Source organism: Sinocyclocheilus rhinocerous, unplaced genomic scaffold, assembly GCF_001515625.1.
Source record: "Sinocyclocheilus rhinocerous isolate Xijiao unplaced genomic scaffold, SAMN03320098_v1.1 scaffold574, whole genome shotgun sequence".
Classification (NCBI taxonomy): domain Eukaryota; kingdom Metazoa; phylum Chordata; class Actinopteri; order Cypriniformes; family Cyprinidae; genus Sinocyclocheilus; species Sinocyclocheilus rhinocerous.
The window spans coordinates 1,095,104-1,116,349 of record NW_015659919.1 but is presented as its reverse complement, the minus strand read 5'-3'; the positions used below and the strand labels follow the sequence as shown (position 1 = coordinate 1,116,349).

General features: G+C 38.0%; 1 protein-coding gene across 6 annotated transcripts in view; it reads right to left on the bottom strand.

Annotated features, from left to right (window-relative positions):
* Nucleotides 1-21,246, bottom strand: part of LOC107724338 (engulfment and cell motility 1 (ced-12 homolog, C. elegans)) — a 115,953-nt gene that overhangs the window by 21,457 nt on the left and 73,250 nt on the right. For all 6 annotated transcript variants that reach the window (XM_016533224.1, XM_016533225.1, XM_016533223.1 and 3 more), the window contains 3 exons: nt 17,125-17,229; nt 15,171-15,279; nt 4,863-4,999 (listed from right to left, as the gene is read on the bottom strand). In XM_016533224.1, the coding sequence (XP_016388710.1) occupies nt 4,863-4,999; nt 15,171-15,279; nt 17,125-17,229 (351 nt within the window). The remainder of the gene's footprint in view (nt 1-4,862; nt 5,000-15,170; nt 15,280-17,124; nt 17,230-21,246) is intronic.

The following is a 21,246-nucleotide window of genomic DNA, read 5'->3' as shown; positions in this document are numbered from 1 at the left end:
GGTATGAACCGATATACCACCCAACACTAAAAGATTGTATTACTGTACTGAGTAAAAAAATAATTGCAATGCTGAAAAAGCATTTTCAGTGACAATGTTTGGATTTGAAATCAAAATAATGGATAAATGTTGTGTTTGTGGTAAATAGCCACGGATCAGTAGCGGACTCCTGTGTGAAAGCTGCTTCTCCTCTCACAAGAGTCACCCAAGAGGGGAATTCCCCCCCATTTTCAAAAATGAAATTCAGGCCCTGAATAAATTTCTAAAAATCCTGATTGGAGTATCACTTAGTGCTGGGCAGTATGACCAAATATTTATATCACGGTATTTTTCAAAATTATACTGGTTTCACGGTACAAGACGGTATTTTTTTTTCATGCATGTCCGGGTGTTAACCATATTTTCTACTGATTGAGAGAGGAAATACTGCAGTATATTGACTTAGAATGCCCTATTTTACTGTCATGATGAGTGAATATTGTCAAAAAATACCACACTAAATAGTGACTAAACACGACCCCTTTTAATACATGTTAACCAGGAGTCACTCTCATTTATAATCGCGGCATCGTCTGATAAAATCAACATGCATCTACACTAAAGAGCGGCTATGCGGTTGTTTTGGCTATATTACTTTTTTGTCTCATGCAGCGCACTGCCTGCGTTTGAGTAACAAACTAAAAAAAACAACAAACAAAAAAGTGCATGTGATATTACCAGACGAACTACGCTCATATTTATAATTCCAAACAATCAGTAAGCGACAGGTGCTAGGAAACGCTGTTTTGTACTCATTTATTGATGAGTCGGCTGCGGTGCGGCCAACTGAATGTGCTGCTTCTCTGCCGCTCACTGCACAGAACAGACGCCGAGGTGACACTTCTCCGGGAAAGTCAGACCTCGCGTTCGCGGGAAATCTTCCAACTGAACCATAGCTAAGCTTTATCCGAAAAAAGTCGCTAGGTTTGTCAGTATGAATATTCTATGGAAAAAAGCCGCTAAAAGGGTCTGAAAGTTGCTAAATCTAGTGCTAAAGTCACGCTCGTGTGTGTGTGAAACACGGGAGCTGATGGCAGGGGGCGGTGGGGGCGGTGGATATTTAATGTGGATATTGTGGATATTGTGGATGAGTTCTTCTGTGTCATCACGTTCTATTAGTTCTACAGCTTCAGTTTCACGCTTAGTACACAGTGCACCAGTGAAAAGGGACCCCTTTCAAACAGTGTCGCGTTCCGAACGTTGTTTAAGCGACATACACCGGGATTGCGGCATTTTAAAAATTCATATCATAACAAAAATAAACACCGGTATTCGGTATGAACCGGTATACCGCCCAGCACTAGTTTTTTTCATTGTGATGGGAGATTAATTTGGAATTTGGCCTTTGTTTTCCCTCCTATTTATATTCCTGTGAAACAGGAAGCCATGGCTGGATAGTTTCATGTTCATAATTACCCTGGTGTGCTCAAAATTGTGAATATGAATGGGAATATATTTCAGATATATTTTACTCAAAAGAATTTCTAGAGGTACCAGTAATTGTGTCCAACGTTTATTTGAGAAAAAACATTTATTTCATAATGATATTTCCCCCCCATTTTAAATTCTTATTCTCCAATGAAAGGTTAGATTTTTGTGAATTTTTAAAATAAAAGATCAAAAGGATTAACAATGCAGATTTATTTTCACAGCCTTCTTTGATCATATTTACCAAGGGTACCAACAATTCTGACCACGTGTGTAGATGTGAGTATGTGTGAGAAGAGGCAGAGGATGCTGAGGTGCAGTGGATCTACAGAACAGGGGTGCCATAATCCACAGTAAATTACATGCGTGTATATATATTAGGGGTGTAACGGTACACATATTCTTACCAAAAATTTCGGTATGGGTCTTCCGGTTCGGTACGCATGTGTATTGTACAAATACAGCATTGTTTTAACCACTGCACGAGTGGAAATTTATGGGAACTGCCAGTTTTATATATTGTTTCTTTTGATAAGACTTATAAGACTTAATAAGTCTTATCTTTCAAATAATGCCCTTTTTTAAAGGAAATTCAAACAATAAATGCCGTTTTGACACTCTTTGATGTGGCGTGACGGATCACTGTATAAACAGCTCATTTCATACTGCATCGTGGAGCGCAAGTGAGCGCGATCATCTCTTTCTCTTTACTACTAGTTTTAATGCAAAATAAACACGAATGAACATCTCATGCCTCATGTAATCGCTCAATCAGTCTTTCAACCACATAGCATTTCATTTACCTTTAGGCAAGTCATCAGTGTCCACAGCTCGTTAGTTCACTAGAGAAATGTCTAGAGAAGGAAAGTCTAGAGAAGAAAAGTCTCTAAGCATTTCGTGGAATATTCAGACATACTGTATAGTCATTATATTTTACTTTACCTGTTAGTGATAAATTAATTAATTTTTTTATTTAATGTATGTTTAAATAAATCTGCTATGAAACAAGTTATGACAGCCACTGTGTAAATGAATATATTTCAGTAACAAATAGAAATGTTATAATTTAGAATTTAATTTAAAAACTGCATTATGTGCAATTTACATGTTTGCATACAATTTTTTTGGCGTTTATTGCCTTTTATTAGGATAGGACAGTAATTTAGACAGGAAGTGAAGTGGGGGAGAGAGAGAGGGGATGGGATCGGGAAAGGTCCGCGAGCCGGGATTCGAACTCGGAACGCCGAAGTAAAATGGCACTGTATGTCGGCGCACTGCCCACGAGGCTATTTGTGCTGACTGCATACAAATTTTTTTTTTTAAGATGAATGTTGATTATTATATTTAAAAATAAATGGTAATTAAATTTAAGTTTGGGCTCTGTTGTTAATTATTACAATTGTAATAATGCAAAAGACCTCCCTAGCATAAGCTGAGGTAGATTTTTATTTTTAATTATAATTTAATTTATTTAAAGAGATCAATTTGTTCAGTAAACCACTGTTTAATAAAAAACATGTTTTATGTTTAGTTTTCTCTGTACATTATTTCTCACTCAATGTATATACATATGTAATTTAAAAAAAACAATAATATAATTAAAAAAGCAAACGTTAAACTAGCTTCAAGCCATGCTTTAAGAGCTCAACAAGAATGAGCTCAAGGGAGGCAAAAAAGATGCTGCCTCCTACAATTTTTTAGGGGAAAGCACTGCTGTGCTTGCCTCCTCTGAGAAACCTGGCTGGAATCATTAAATATTCTTATAGAAACTGGAGTGAGGAGGTATTATACAGTTTATCCTTTACTTGAAATGAGTATTCTATAGCATTAAAGGCTTAAAGAGTTATTTATTTATTCTGGAAGGATACAAGACCAACATGTAATTAACAACTGTCTCTTAAAATTGTAAGATACAATACAAAGCTAAAGTTAAATCAGCTTGGGAAGGTGACATCTGAGCAATGAAACAGAGTTATTACTCTTTAAGTCTGTATTAAGCTCCCACAAAAAGGTGGGTGGAGAGGTGGGTCTAATCTTCTTCATTCAGGATTGTGTCCACACACGACAAGTAAATACAATGGATGTCGAGATTTAGGTGTTACACTAATTTTTTCTTCTCTAAAGAGAAAAAGGATTGAGAACTCCTACTGCCATGACTGAAGGAATTACAGTCGTTCTGCTGATGATGTTCCATTGATAAGATAGTGATGGTCTTATTACTCCATGCATGTCAGAATTGATGTTTATGTAGATTGTTATTTAGAGATCCACTGCTTTGTATTTTCCCAAATTTGTATTTTGCTCCAAGGGAATAGAGGCAAGAATCACTAATACACAAATCATTATATGAAACAAGAGCTTGATAGGACTAACGTTTTGATTTGTGCATTTCACCATCTCAACCTTCTTGCTACCATCAAAAGAACCTGAAACAAATCAATACTGACTGCAACTTTTCATCCCTCTAGTAAAGTTTAAGACAAAGACTACTTTCATGTGTGCACACTGTTAGACAACTGTCAGAAAGAAAGAATTGGGAGTTCTGATCACCAGATTAAACAGCAGTTTTATCTCTATTTTCAGCAAGCCTATTTATAATGAGGCAGGAATACAGACGAGGGGCAAAAACGAGCAGGTTTTCTCAGATGTGCTGCTCATATAAGAAAACAAAGGATGATGAATTTAATCACAGTGTCCAGAGAGACATGCTCCAGGGAGATATTTTAAAAATGAGTTTTCATGTCCATGAATCTTAATTAAGCTCAAATATACAGCTTTACATGAGATGGTCTTTTATCCTGTGCTACAACTTGGGGACAAGTTTGCTGTGTGATTATCATAATTACACAAACAACAGCCTAGCATATCTCATCCACCTCTTTTACCAGAAAAAATTTTGCCTCCGTCAAGAGCCTGGAACTATCATTTTCACCAGCACTAACTTCAGTGAGCCCTGCCTTTCCAAGTAGTGTGAAGTAGTGATAGACCAGTTGTCTAATAACTAAGCTTGATTGGCTGATAAACTATTTCAAAATCTGGTGAGAGACCTGCCACTGCATTAGAACATTTTCTATTTTCAGCTCTGAGTAAATGTCTGAGTAATGCCAAATTTTAGGGCTGTGTTCACTAGCATACTAGATAATGCTATGGTTCTGAAACTGGTATCAAATTTTAAGGATACTGGTGTATTGACTGCTAAAATTTTGGTATCATGAAACCCTAGCATCGGCAAATCAAAAACCCATATTGGTTGACCAGGAAGATGTGAGGGGAAGATGAGAGAATAACACAGAACACTCAAGAGAAAGTGAACGAGCAAAACAAAGTAAGGTAAAGGGTGACCGATGTTGAGTTAAACAGAGGTGCGGGGTCTCAATCAAAAGGGTTGCTCTTACCTTATTGAAGTCTTCAGAAGTGGCTCTCATCTCTTTCCAGGTTTTGTTGAGTAGTTGGATACAGATGCAAAAGAACTCCTCAAACGAGCGGTCGTGGGTGAAAAACATTGGGTGGAAGTCATGGCAGTTTTCGCTGGCTGTGAACAAACAAATGAGACAAAGTGAGTTTTTATATTGTCAAATGCTGCACACCAATCCACCTGAAGAAACTTGATTTATCAGGTAAAGCAGCAATACCCGTATCTCATGACTCAACTACACCTTTTATTAATGTTGATCAGCGTGTTAGTCTCAAGAGAACTTCTGACTCTCCAACAGGGACTTTGAGCGTGAACTTTTAAGGAGGCTCACGTGTCTGCTTTCTTTGCCAGCTTCAGCCCTCACGTGGGCTTCTCATGCACTGACACATCAGATATGGCTGGGAACGAATGGTGCTACCTCACGATGCAAAGAGCCTCTTGGCAGAGCAGACGACTATTCTCAAGAAAGAGAAGCACGCGCTTGGCTCTCAGGACACCTACACATTTGAAGTGAATGTGAACAGTTGGTTAAAAATGGCATTTTTATAGCCGTGTTTTCTTTCACTGCATTCCCCTGCCAGCCAGTCACTGGTCTTAATTCAGAAATCTAAAAAGAAAACTTTTGAAATTCTCAAGAGCCTTAAGAGATTCTCTCTGTTCCCCACCAAAAATGAATATCGTCATGCTGTACTAGTTTGTGTTACATGTGGTCTTGGTCTGGAGACCTCCTAAGGTGGCCCTTTTTCGGGTTCTCATTACTTCTTCATTATGTCTCCGTCTGGTCTGGGTTTTATAATGGGCTGTCACTGAGCATCTGTCGGCCTAGTTTTTGAGGTGTCTTTGGATAATTGAGCATGTTTGGATAATGGAGCATGTTCAGCTGTTCAGTTTAGAGAACCAGTGCACAAGAACAAAAACAAAAGTGACAGAAGACCCAGGGCTGACAATGCCAATGCCATTTGCAGCTTGAAATTATATACAAACCCATCTATCAGGATCAAGACAGACGTGAAAATGCTCAGCAATGATGCTTTGTTTACTTTTTTATATTTGCAGTCCTAGCTCTTCTGGTTTCTCTTTTTTAACCAATGAATCCAGACTACTGCCATCTGCTGGTATGGAGACAACTTTTGTCTTTCATGCATGTGTAGAACATACATGCTAGTTGTACATTGGCTGTAGTCTTTGAGGTGTGTTCATGTGGCCCGCATGCAGGCGATACCATATTTGGCTTTCATTGCTGCTAGTTCTTTAATGTCAGCTTCCTGTCTACTGTAGGTCTTTATACGGTCTCAGGTCTGGATCTTCTCAACAGAACAGCTGAATCCCAAGTCTTTCTCCAAGAAAGATTCTTCTGTGAACATTTGACTTACAATTGTTACTCTTGAAACTTTCTTACTTGTAGAGAAACTCACTTTATTCCCTTTCTTTTGTCTCATGGTGTCCCATTTTTTACTTTTCTGAGCAGTTCTAGAACTTCTCATCTCCCTTTTTCCCCACAAGGAAACTGCTTTGTTGTATCCCTCACGTCGAAGTCGCTTTGAATAAAAGCATCTTCTAAATGAATACATGTAAATAGATCTGGGTCTCACTTTACAGTCAATATATTCAGTATTTCTCTTTTTCAGTTCATTAAAATGGCTCTTTGACTGACAAGCGTCAAGGGGTATTGGTCTGAGTCATAGCAGGTATGATAGTGGCCTGGGTCTCGGAGGGTTTGATCTTGACTCCTATTAGCCTCTTACCAGGCTTACAAGCACATAAAATGCTACGTACATAGAGATGGCATATAGATGGATGAGATGTTGGCTGATTACCCTCATACGAATGATAAGAGAGAGACTTTCTCTTCATCTCGCCACTTCATAAATGATCCTCAAAGATTTTCCCCCCCTGGGATATTACCAAAGCAGGATTATGGAATGGGAGCTCTGTGATGATCTATGCAAGATTAGTGCTTTATAAAAAAGCTTGAATCAAATCAGAATGGCTGCGTGGGAAATTAAAGTCTGGGAGAGCGCTATAAAAACGGAAGGTGCCATTATTGTGTTCATAAACAGCAGCAGTCAAGGTGAAAATGAAACCCAGGCTTTCACCCTGAGGCCCTGCGGCAGCAAGCACCTATGTGTGTGTCAGCTATGGCTGCTTTAATACAAACACTACTCAAGCGGAATGGTTGCTTTGAATGAGACCTTTCACCCTGAGGCCCTGCGGCAGCAAGCACCTATGTGTGTGTCAGCTATGCTGCTTTAATACAAACACTACTCAAGCGGAATGGTTGCTTTGAATGAGAGCCACTGTTTGAAGCTTCAGAGTACCGTCAAAGCCCCTGCAGTTGGCCAGTAATTGCATTGGCTAGATAGAAATTGAAACTTCACAGCATAATGAATGATGCCTGGAGGGGCAATGGGGCTTTCATTGAGTGTGACGTCAAGTGGACCAGTCAATCTTAGACTCAATCCACCAGACCGCCCTAGTCACAGGGCCTGGTCCTTTGGGATGGCTCCAACTCATTCATTGTAATAGTTTCCTTCTCCTTCAGAAGTCAGAGGAGTTCAAGGGTGTGCTGAAGGGGAGGGCAGCACAATCAGCTCCCGCATGCTGAGGAATGAAATGTCAGAGTCACTTTGGCTCTCACCTAAGCCCTGAGCTCACAGGTTTGGACAGTATTAACAGTCTGACGCAACTCCACAACTCTAGCTGGCAGTCATGCTGAATGCAGAATCTCATTAAACCAGAATGTTCTCTCGTATTGTAACTAAAGGATCCTCAAAGATCTTCCTGACCTTTTATCTTCAAAGCTGTGCACAATCCTTCCTTTATTTTAATTTTACTTTCTGCAGCTTCAAAGTTATTAGTAATTTGCAACTCAGGTGATTAGCTCAAAAAGTTCGCATGAGCAAAAATGGCAGAATTCAGTGACATATTTCCATGGATGCTGCACCTGCAGAGCAACAGCCCTTGAGATGTATGGGAGTATTTGTGCAGTTATTATAGACCTCCTATCCATTATGTCCACATTCACAAGTACGATTACATCATATAACATCATTACATCATTTTAGTCAGTTTCCCATGACTGACACATAACTGAGAAGGCAGAGATATTATGTGCATGGTGTGAATATTAACATGGGCTTTATGCCCTCCGGCTAACAACCATAGCACAGTGTAAAGCTGCAGTGTAAATAGCATACAATTCAACATGTCAACTGGTTAGCTGGGCAAGCAGAAGGGTTGTCAGATACACATTAAAAAACCTGTTGCAATTTTTATGCAACAAACGAGATGACCTTAAATCCGTCAGCACAGTCATGTCTGACCTCCCATACTCCCCCTCTGAGTCTGCCATGAATCAGCATCATACTAGCATTCAATGCAGGATGAGTTATTATTCCTCACATAGAATTCTATGAAAACACATCCTTTAACACTTGTTTTCAGTGCATAATAGGCCTGCCAATCATTGATTTTACAATTGACTTTACAAAAGTAGTTTTAGAAGCCAATATAGTGTTACTTTTAAAATTTGAAAATTATCACAGCAATCCACACAGAATGTGAAATGTGGACCAACACGTGGAAGCCTAACTGTGACAAAATCTTCATGATATTGATTCGACGTCATTCACTCATGTATTGTTTATAGAGAAATGATGTAATGGAGTGGCCATCTGCTGATGCCTCAAGGCAAATGACGAGCCACAAAGTGCAGAAGTGAATCATCCACAACAGAAGATAAACCATGCGGTCTGAACTGTCTGCTGTGGAAGACACATGCAGCCACTTCATACAAGTTGCATGAGGTAGACTGAACTCTGAGCAGCTTGATGATTGAACAATGGTTCATCTTTGAGAATTTGGATCACACAACTGATCCTCCAGAGTACAGGCTTTGCAAAGACTTGTCTGGGTGGTCTTTAAAGAAGACATGTGATCTTCTCACATACTAGGAATCTGCCCAGGAATTTGACCCATATGTCCATATCCTGGTGCATCTGTGGGAAGGTCATAGGACTGTAACACTGACAGATGCATTGGCCACCCCTGCGTCTCTCCAAATCTGACATGATCGTGTCACTTCCTGGCACAGATCATTACGGAAGACAAGAAGACAAACAGATGCATCTTAGGGGAAGAAAACAACAAACTAAACAAGCCTGAAAGCCCCAAGGATGACATTCAAACATCACACAGAGAACAATGAGACGTCAAGGCAAGATGACAGCTGTGAGAGGTCATCTTCGAGGCAAGAACTGTGATGAAATGATGAATTTACAGTGATGGATACCACCCTGGCTCTTCAATGCAGAGGGAACAACCGTCAAGACAAGGAGAATGAAATAATCATAGCCATTACACAAGTACACCGTGTGACATCTCCAGAGGGAAATCAAGTCCCAAAAATATGGAAAGCCATATTACAATTGGTCTTAAAGGAGCAATGCTTTCAAAAAAGAAACTATCATATGACTTCTCTAAAGACTTGGAATTGAATTTTAAGATATTTTAAAGTACTTCTAAAGTTTATGTCTTATTACATTGTAATTACATGGAATTCATTGTAATTGTAATTCCATTGTAATTACATGGATTTTCATCTTCAAACAAATGTTCAACAGAGAGATCATGGAGAAATATTACTTGAGGCAGGTCTGCCAACATGATGTAAGCAACTGATGATACATGGCAGATGAGACAGCTGCCAATCTGTTCATTTGTCTCATACTCAAACGTCAATCCACAAGCTATCATAAACATACTTAAATCCACCAACTATAATACAGAGGTCAACTATAATAAACACGTCAGTCTACTAACTCCCATAAATGCATGTCAATCTACAAAATATCATACACACCCTTAAATACACAGACTATTAATTTCCTTTGTAAATAAACTGGATTGTATCTATTTAATCACACAACACAAAATCTATCTTGCTGTGTAATATAAGCAGAGCAGATGTTCTACTGGACCTGAACCTCTGTGTTTGTCAGTGTGTGTGTGTGTGTGTTTGAATGTGAGTGAGATGCTGACAGCAGCTGCATCTGTTCACTCATCTATTTTGCATGAGAAAACTTGACCACACCAACGGCACAACTGTCTCATATTTTTTTTATCCATTTTTTTTATTCATTCATTCTGTCCTGAAAAGACCTTCCAGCAGTCTGACATTTCGTACAGTGTTCAGAAATTAACTTCAATTGTCATTGCCAAAATGGGACAACTTTAAGCTTAACTTCTACATGGACAAGTTAACTCGTACAGACTTTATTTCTTCTGTGGAAAACAAAAGAAGATCTTTTGAAGATATATATGTTATATCTATGTTTTGTTTTTGTCCATACAATTAAAGAAAATAGGGCTCAATGTTGTTTAGAAACCCCATTCATTTTCACTGTATGGACAACTGGTTTGGAACAACGCAATGGTGATAAAAAAGGTGATATAACTTTATTTTTGGACAAGCTTATATCTTTAAGTTAACTTTAATCAAATTTAAGAAGCTAAAGAAAAGTTTCATCCACATTAAAATGTATTAAAATTAGGCCCTGTTTACACTAGTGCGTTTTTGTTTTAAAACGGCATTTTAAAATGAAAACGATCCTGGTCTACACTGGTGTTTTCACTGCATTTCAGAAACGATCTCATCCACACTTCACAACCGACGCATGTCACATGACCATTCATGCAGGTACAACAATGAGCATGATGTTATTGTCAAGGATACGCAGAGCGAATGTGGGCAGCCAAGCCATCGTTTTCATAAGTCTCCGTTTTGGTCCGTTTACACTGAAACGCAAACCCAGAGTTTTCAAACTAAAAAGGGGTCTGCAGCGTTTTCGAAAGTCTTCATTTTCGAGGGTCGAAAACGCCGGAGTAGTGTAAATGACAGGCGTAACTGTAGCAAAAGTTATGCATTTTAAAACTAAGACACACAAGTGTAAACGTAGCCTTAATGTCAAATGTACATTGTACATTGTACATCCGCAGGGATCACTTGAAAGGCAGTGTAAATTTCCATTTAACTCAACTTGGCTCTTTAGCGTCCATCGTCCTCTCCATGTAATTGCCCGCACAGTGTGTATTTTTGTCAGCATTTGTGCATTGTGCCATGAGTGGTCTTCTTACCCAGCACAGCTGAAGCGAAACTGAGGTACTTCAATAGTACAGCCTGTCAATACCGACATCCATATCCACTAACTTCTGTACGGAGGAGAAAAAGAGCCTCAGCGAGTACTGAAGCCGAAGATGTTCCTAGGAGTACATTTCCCACTAAACAAATACATTTCAATGGTTAACAAGACATGTGGGAGCTCTATGTCAATACGCAGAAAGGAACACTTTTTACTCATTGTATTTTTTTTCCACTGCATTTCAGTAGGAACTAGAGCAAACAGAAGAGCGTTCTGGTTTCATCCACAGACTCAAAGTTGATCCCTCAGGCATTTACACAGGCTTGCCCAGGCATGGCGCCATGTGGCCGTCTTAAAAGTGTGCCATATCTCAGTAGGGAGCTCATGATGGAGCAGCAGGGATGTCAAAAACATCATCTGAGAGGTGTGAGATAATGCGGACAGTTACAGACAAGCCTATTCCTGATGCTGTTAACCCACAGCATCATCTGTGCGGAGCTGAAGATCACTGATGCTCATGGGTTTATTAATGAAATCAAACTCCATGGACATCGAAGTGATCTGACTGTGACATGCTCACTGTGATAGTTTTACAAATTATAATACAAAACAAGGCCAGAATTGGCAGTCAACTCATCCCTGGATTGTTTAAAATTGTTAATATTATTTAACATTTTTACACAATTGTTCACTGAATATCTCTTAAATTTCTCAACATTTTTTATATAAACTAGCGTTCAAAAGTTAGGGGTCAGTGGATTTTTTTTTTTTTAAGAAAGGACTTTTATTCAGCAAAGCTGCATTAAATTGACCAAATGTGACATTAAAGACATTTATAATGTTTCAAAGTTAGTTTTCAAATAAATGTGTTGTTTTCAACTTTCTATTCATCATAGAATCCTGGAAAAAGTATCACAGTTTCCACAAAAATATTAAGCACCACAACTGTTTCTAACATTGATAATAATAAGAAATATTTTTTGAGCAGGAAATTAGCATGTTAGAATGATCATGTGACACTTACGCCCCATTCACACGGGGCGTCAGCGTCAACGCCTCTCGTTTACATTGAATGGAGTGACGTCAAGCGTTGGCGAAATGTATTGTGGGTCCGTCGTGTCGCATTGCGGCAGAAGTTGAAAACTTTTCAACTTTTCAAGCGCCAACGCAGGCGTCAGCCAATCAGATAGCCTAAAGCAAATACCCTATCGCAGACGCTAGCCAATAGCGTTCATGCAACACCAGAAGACTAATGTGATTGGCTGTTGTCACTATGACGGTCGCGTCAGCACCAAGCTTCAGAAACGCCCCCCGTCAAGCGTTAACGCTGACACCCCATGTGAATGGGGCGTTAGATGGTATGTAAATTGGATCTTTGCAAGATGTTTATTCACAAAGTCAACGAATGCACTGGTTTCCAGATTATATGCTCTTTTTTCACAGACACCTCTGTAATGCACATGTGCTTACCATGATCATTTCAACTCTGTAGCTGGTAGCTGGCCCAAAAATACACAGTACTGAGCCATCATTAATATGTAAGTTCAGACATAAGGTGGAAACGCACCACTCTGCTCCCCCTGTAAAAGTGCAATAACACCATAAATAAGGACATTTCAGCCTGTAGCCATTTTGATTCTCCTCATAAATATTAGATATGCCTTTTTAAAGACTGAAATAGGAAGCCATTGCATGGCGCCTGACCACCGCAGATTCCATTAAAGCTTTTGCAGGGAAAAACATGGACAGCTATAAAACTTTCAGAGCTTCTCTGAGAGGAGGTGAAGCAGGGACACCTTGATTCCTCAAATAAATAATGACTGCTGACGGAAGTAGCGGTCGAACAGAAACTCTTGTGCCAGAGCTAGATAAAACATATTTAAATGTGATGTGGGATATGCCATTAAAAATCTATCACCGGTAAGGGCAATTTGACTGGGTACTGAGAGATGGTTCAGCTAGAATTGTTTGCCTGCAACAGGGTACCGTATCAGCATAATTGAAGGGAAATGATGGCCTAAAAGCTAAAACAAGTGTTGGGAAACTCTAATTAACATAAAATGAGCAATCATCTGCAACGCTGCTGCGGTCTACAGAGCTTTCACAGGTGTGACAGGTCTCCTCCTGGATTGGTGAGTGCACAAGCTGGTATTCATACAGTCTGAGAGATCTCTAGGCCATGTCTGTCTATTTGAAGAAGATACCAAATGAGAAGAGGTCCCCACTTTTAAGGGTTGCAAACATCAAAACAAGCCATTCTACATCCTTCGCATCCACGTCAACTCAAATCTAGAGTCAATCCTACATTTAGGATTGATTTGAAAGTACTTTTACTCGTTTATAAATCACTCAATGGGCTAGAACCTAAATACATTGCAGATATGCTCACTGAATATAAACCTAACAGACCACTCAGATCAATAGGATCGAGTCAGTTAGAAATACCAAGGGTTCACACAAAACAAGGGGAGTCCGCTTTTAGATATTATGCCGCCTGCAGTTGGAACCAGCTTCCAGAAGAGATCAGATGTGCTGAAACATTAGTCTTTACCATTGTGTATGAAATGTGCTATATAAATAAATTTGCCTTGCCCTCACAAAATATTTGCCAAATGGCAAAAAGTGTTCTTCTCCTAGTTAAAAAAAATTTAAAAAAGAAGTGTCCAACCTCAGCCCTGGCTTTAAAACGCACACGTTACTTTTAAATGAGGAATTACATTAAGCTTTCTCAGCAAGTTCATTTAATTAAGTTTCCGATGACAGGATGGTGGAGCAATCTCCACTGAGAATATACTTGCCGTTCAATAACACCCAAAAGCTGTCAGTGAGGTTGTGCTAATAACCTCTTCTCTGCTAACTTGAATCAGAATACCAAATGGAGTTTTTAAACAATAAAATGCTTTGCTGGCTGCTCATTACTCTCCCGATATTGTGCTTAATAAATGTGATGAATCACTTCAACTGTGCCACATTAAATGGTGCGTGACTGAATATAGCAATGGATTTATAGTTCTTTGTGATTCCTCAGCACTCCAGAGTAGGATAAGAGAATCTCAGATCTCGTAGAAATTTCGGATGTGGGTGCAGAAACTCTTATTTAATAGTATATGACTATTGTTGTTCTAAACTTGCAAGGCCTTTGTTCGTCTTTGGAACACAAATTAAGATATTTTTGATGAAATCTGAGAGCTTTCTGACCCTCCATAGACAGCGACGCAACTAACACATTCAAGACCCAGAAAGGTAGTAAGGACATTGTTAAAATAGTTCATGTGACATCAGTGGTTCAACTGTAATGTTATAAAGCTACGAGAATACTTTTTGTATGCAAAAAAACAAAAATAACAAACCAGAGGATGCACAATGTTGTGGTATCTTGGAAAACTCATTGATTTTTACTGTGTGTGACAACTTGTTGACTGATCCAAGATGGCGGAAACGTCGACGTGTCTGGAGCGGTCGAATGTGTCATCTACGTACATATATCTATGGAAACCAACTATAACAAAGTTCAGCACAGGCAAACACCACTTACTTTTTCTTCATAAAGAAATCTAGTTATAAATGTTTCTACTGTAACTTATTGGTCATCCATAATTGTGCTTTCACAGTCACACATATAACACCTCACAGTGCCGCCCATTGATATCTATCCCACACCTCTCTGTCCTGCTCACCTCCATATATCATCTGTCTCTCTCTGCCACTTTCCATTACTCTTTCCCTTATGTGCAAGGTCGAAACAACCTAACCAAGCATCCTGCTTTGAATTTGAGTCAGACTGGTCTCAATCCTTATGCATTAGCTCACGTCAGACAACACTGGTTGTTGCAGTCTCCTCAACTTGAGACATAAAAGCAAGTCATAAAAGCTCAGACACTGCAGAGGCGGAAGAGGGCAAACATTAGGCTCTTTACTTCATTAATTCATGAACTCCTCTACAATTATAAAGTCTAATGTTGCCTTTTATCTTCACTGCTGGCAACTGTTCACTCTCAACATGTGTGGAAGAAAGACAAAGACAAAAAGAAAGACAGACCAAAAAGATTCTTTAAATAATGAAACTCAATGGAGACATTTGGCACAAGTCAATTGTAAATAAAAGAAAAAAAAAATTTTATAATAAGTTTTAAAATGATGACACTTACGAAGTTCTCCAACTTTGAGAATTTCACACAGCATCTTCGTCAGTTCGATACTACTGCGCCCGAATGGACATTCATGTTTATCCTCACGACTGCTGTTCTCCAGTACAATCTGTAATATACAGACAGAATTAAATGTGTTAAAATGTGTACATTTAATAGCAATAAATCTATTAAAGCATAATGCTTAAAAAAACACTTTACATTACCAACTTTTAATATTTGTGTGTAACACCGTTACTACGTGATTTTTCTATATTTCAATAAAAAAAAAAATGCAATATCTACGTGATTTTTCCATATTTCAATTTTAAAAAATATGGTTCCACCAGTACCAGTCTGAAATAGTCTGAATATAAAAACTTATTATAGGTGTACCGTAGTGATTCAGGATAAGCCAAAAACACGGTTTGGAAAATGTATTCATGATGTACTAGCTTATTATATTAATTTAGTAAATTTTGAACTCAAAAAAGTTACGGACTGCAGCTTTAATGGCAGAAAAAAGTAAATAACCACACTCTAATTTAATTAATTAAATTAATCAATTGTATTCATTTTTTATTCAATCCTATTTAAGTAAATATAAGATAAAAAAAAAAAAATTTAATTTATGAAAAATTCACATTCATCCATAACCACAAAGCTATAATCTACTGAGTAATAGCTTAATTTAGGCTAAATTTGCAACCCCAGTTACTTTCAACCTTGTTACTCTTTCTTTCATAGTTATTCTATATTTTTTTTTTAAACTTGATTAGTTTATTTCATAGCTATATTCAAAAATATAGTCAAAAATGTATTTCGTCTGAAAAACACGACAGATATTTTGAAGAACGTTGGTTTGGACCCCATTGACTTTAAATGGTATGGACAAAAACATTATTCAGAATATCTTCTTTTGTATTTTGCAGAAGAAATAAAGTGACTGGAATGACGTGAGTAAATAATTTTCATTTTTAGGTGAACAATCTCTAATTTTGATGTTTATTTACTTTTTATTGCTAGAAATAACAAAAATAACGCCAAGCAGGGTTGGAAGCTGTATTTCAGGTTAGGAGGGGTTGTTGTCCTGGAACTTGTCTTTACACTGCTAAATGTAAGGGTGCTGGAGTGTCTACTGAGCACTGAGTGTATTTTAGTGTTTATCAGAGTATCGCTTGAGAGCAGCGATGGGCTGAAGAGTCACAGAACGCAGCTGTGGAGGGCAGTGAAGTGGAATAGTACAGTTAAGGAGTTATGCAAGGAGACAAGAATTGTCCTCATTCAACACCACTCCACTTTCCTTACTCAGTCTATGAGTATGAATAGAGGGGTAGATGACGCATTTTGGAGGAGAATAAGAATTTTTTTTTTTAAGCAATAAGAGCAGAGAAACCAGACACAAAATCAAATCTCCCATTAAGATTTACTCCGTTCCAGCACTCTTGCACAAACTGCAAAACATATGCAATCTATAACATGCATTTACAAAATGATAGGTTGAATTTCATTTCATGTTATCTTTAATACAACCCATCTAAAGGGATAGTTCACCCAAAAATGAAAATGTCATTAATTACTCACCCTCACGTCGTTCCAAATCCGTAAGACCATCGTTCACAAAAAGTATTCTCGTAGCTTCAGAAAATTAACGTTGAACCACTGATGTCACATGGTCTATTTTAATGATGTCCTTGCTACCTTTCTGGGCCTTGAACGTGTCAGTTGTGTTGCTGTCTATGGAGGGTCAGAAAGCTCTCAGATTTCATCAAAAATATCTTAATATGTGTTCTGAAGATGAACGAAGGTCTTGCAGGTTTGGAACGACATGAGGGTGAGTAAAATAGAGTAAAAAATAGAGTAACACTTGGCTTTAGAGGTGTTAACTGAGCACTAGTCAGGCCATATATAAAACAGATTATAAATAAAAAGCATTTTCTCATTTCCACACCTACGTAATGTGAGTGCATCTTACCCTGATATAAGCGTCCTGATGGTGTCTGGCAAAATAGAGCATGTTGTCCAGAGCCAGCATCCCAGGAGGAATCTGAGTGAAGTCCACTGCAGGATTCACGTGATTCTACACAAACACAAGCATGATCGAGAGTAAACACACACTCCAGCCGTGACTCCATGACTCGCATCGTAATCACGCCAAGAGTCTCGTATTGCATTCAGAGCGGCCAAGTCGAGATAAGACAAGTGTCAAATTGGTTCCACTGCACAAACTGCTGAAAGAGCAGTGAATATTGTGAAATATTATTACAATTTTAAAAAACTTTTTCTATTTTAACGTATTTTAAATTGCATTTATTCCAGTGATGATCCTTCAGAAATCATTCTAATATGCTGATTTGGAGCTTAAGAAATACTTATTATTATTATCAATGTTAAAAACAGTTGTGCTTAATATTTTTGTGGAAACCGCAAAACATTTTTTTTTCAGAATTCTTTGATTAATACAAATTCAAAAGAACAGAATTTTGAAATCTTTTGCAGCATTAAGATCTCATCTACTCTAGTCTTTTTGAGGGATAGTGTATGTACAGTATATTATATAGAACATACTGTAGCATACAGTATATACTGCATAGTACAGAGAATGCAAAACGCTAATATTCCATTCTGAACACCGCCAGAGTCCACTGGCAGAGCACAGTACTTAAAGACACGTCTGTGGCGAGGGCACTGGAGACTAATTTCCCATCCATCAATGTGACAATGCCCTGAGAGAGTTGGAACACAGCCCTCATTAGCAACACTGCTGTCTTCACACATTCTGCACTGCTCCCTAACAGCAAATCACAGAGAGAAACAAACTCCACACTTCTCCTAAAACGCTGTGAAAATGGTGTCTAGACCCTCAGAGCTAGTTGTCATTTGACATTGGTGGCATGGGAAAACGAGTGTGTGTGTGTGTGTGTGCAATCTGAGGAGGTGTTAACACCACAGGAGGAATTTAGGGAAGGCCTTATCTTCAGACAGCACACGGCACTGTGAAAGGGGTCTTAGTGAACCTCAGAAGCTCACAGGGGCTTAGGAGCACATGACAACTTCAGTCTTGTCCCCTTCAGGCTACTGACCACAATATGCTCCTGCACACAGGCCTTTTCCTGCCTCTACTCTTCTTCACACCTGCCTCGGCCTCTCCTTCCTCTTTCCTGCTACCTTTATATTTTCGGATACCAGGTAAATCGTATAGCAGGCTCATTTACAAATGAATTTATTTATTATATAAAATTTAAATATTTATTAAAATTTATTAAAAATATATTTATTAAATCACAACACTTTTTAAAATATTTTTTCAGCCTTTTGATAATATTTGATATTCAGCGGGGTGCTAAAGAGGGATGGCTGCTGTGTTGCTAACTTCCACACTATCAGATCACAGGCTTAATCTGTATCTAATGCCGTTATCGTTTCAAGTAATACGCTTATGAATATGCACAGAAATCCATGTGCTTTGAATACATTATCCATTCCATAAATGAAGTGCGATTCATCTAAAGAAGATGAATTACTCAAAGACGCATTTGGCTTTTCTTGGATGATGAAGCTAATAAACTTTTTAAAATATTTTTTCAGCCTTTTGATAATATTTGATATTCAGCGGGGTGCTAAAGAGGGATGGACACCTGCTGTGTTGTCACGGGAACATCCCAGCTGATTATAGTGAGGAAATTACATCGCTCCCTTTGCCCAGTGTATTCCAAACGACTACATAATGGCACGCACGTTGACAAAATAAACATTTGAAACAAGATAAATGGTCTATGCTTAATTTCATGAAGTGTGCGATTAATCGCGATTAATCACAGAAAAAGGGATGTGATTAATCAGATTAAACATTTTAATCGATTGACAGCCTTAATATATATATATATATATATATATATAGCTTAGGTCCCCGGGGAATCAGGGGCCCCATCTGAAATTGGCGAAACATATTTGCCAAATCCACCAGTATGTATTTGTGTTTGAGCGTCAAATGTTCACTCACCACTCAAAACGGCGAGTTTTTGTCATGTGCGGAGTTCTGCAAGCTCGCGAATCCTCTCATTATAACAACGTGTAGATATGATGTAAATAAGAGATTCATTGTGCCGTGTAGAAAGCTTATTTACGGAACGTCGTGAGATCGCAATGAACTGAAGTGAGTGACAGCTTTTAGTGATTATAGACAGAGCGCTCTTTGCGTGCATTCTAAGCTGTTTTGACTGCCTCAGAACAGATATATTCACCTCAGTAAATAAATTATTGTGTTTCAAGTCATAATTTTATTTGTCTTGATGCTTCAAATTGACTCTCTTGTGTGCTTTAGGCGCGCAGGCGTGAACTGCCGCACACTCGTATAAATGCACGAATGCAATGACTGGAGATTTTCTCTATATAGATTACATTTTCGATTTGTTTCTCGGCAAACCCGACCTTATGCCTTAAGAATACTTGGAATATGGAACGAGTTGCATGGGATAATTTTTATGACATTTGAGTCCTTTTTGTAAAAAGATTGAAGAAGTTTACAATTCATTAAATGGACAAGTGCAAACATTTTTTTTATAATGTCTTCTTTTGTGATCCGGAAAAAAATAAGGTAGCTTAATATGGCTTTAGAACAGCATCAGGTTGACTAATTATTTACTTAAGTTGTGAAGGGGTAATAGTTATAATAAAAAATAGTTATAGCTATAACCTATGAAAGAGAGCGAGCGAGCAAAATAAGGGTTAGGCATAAAAGAGCATATAGTTATTGTGTTAGGTCCCCTTACCTGATATTTGCTTAGGGCCCCCAAAGTCCGCCCCTGTATGTATATATATATATATATATACACACATACATACATACATACATACATACAAGGGATGCACCGATAGGATTTTTTTGGGCCGATACGATTTTAACAAACAACTATTTGCCGATTCTGATACCGATATTGGTAAATTGCATAAAGCAGGGCTTAAAAACGAGAGAGAAAAAAAAAGATTGGTTCACTCCGAGCAGAATCGGTATTTGAACGTTTCTGTTCCTGCGTTCCTCTGTGAAACCGATTTGAGTAGAAAACATACCGGTTAATAACACTATTTTTTTTTACTTTTTCTTAGCCAATAATAATAATAATAATAAAAATAATAATAAAGTACAGCGTTTTAATTTACTCAAAAAGAAAAAAAATCATGAAGAGTCTTGAATGATCTCACTTAGTCATAGCCAATACAGCATCATCTTTTCTAGATTTACCAAAGACCAAATGTATTAAATAAAAGAAAAAACTGCCAACGCAATAAAAACATTAAATAATTTTTTTTTCAAGATATTTAAAAATGTTTCAGCATGGATAAAAAAAGGGTGCTCCTATAAGCGTTAATTTTGAGAGGAAAAAAACTGCCTAAATTAGTAGGCTGTACGTTGCATTTTATTATTACATTCAGAAATAATGTAGGCTAAAATAATGGTAAATAAAAGCAAAATTACAAACACAATTAGGCTATTTTAGTTCCCTTCTCTCCACAACAAATCCTCTAAAGTTGTATTTAGGCTAAATATAAGCATCAAGCCAAAACAAATTAATTTAAAAACGAAACTGAAGCCTACCGCTCTCATTCTGCACAAATCCAAATGTTTCCATATCTGGATGCTAACCTATTATTTATTATGTGAACTATAGGCTTTGTTCTTCACTCGCATTATCGACATAAAACATCGTCCTTCACATACAGACTATATCAGCAGTGAGGCGCGTGCTGGTCACACTGAACAGCACAGACTGTACTACAGACTATTTAAATTGAGCAGTGTAACTTTTTATGTTTCTTTAACTGTATTTTATTTTGATAATGAACAGGCTGCGATGTCAAATTAGCAAAAATTTGTTGTATGTGCGTGAGGCATTCGTGGTCACTGCATTGTTTTCCCAACTGTTACTCTGTAATTTATGGTTATACCAACGCTGGTTTGTCATACAGATAGAAGCAAAACATCATTCAAAACTGTAAAGCTTTTGTAAAATAAAGAAAACTGCTTTCTGCGGTCTCGTTTTTTTCCCGTGAACTTTGAAGCGCATTACAATTATCCGAAACTCAGCACAATTTTTTT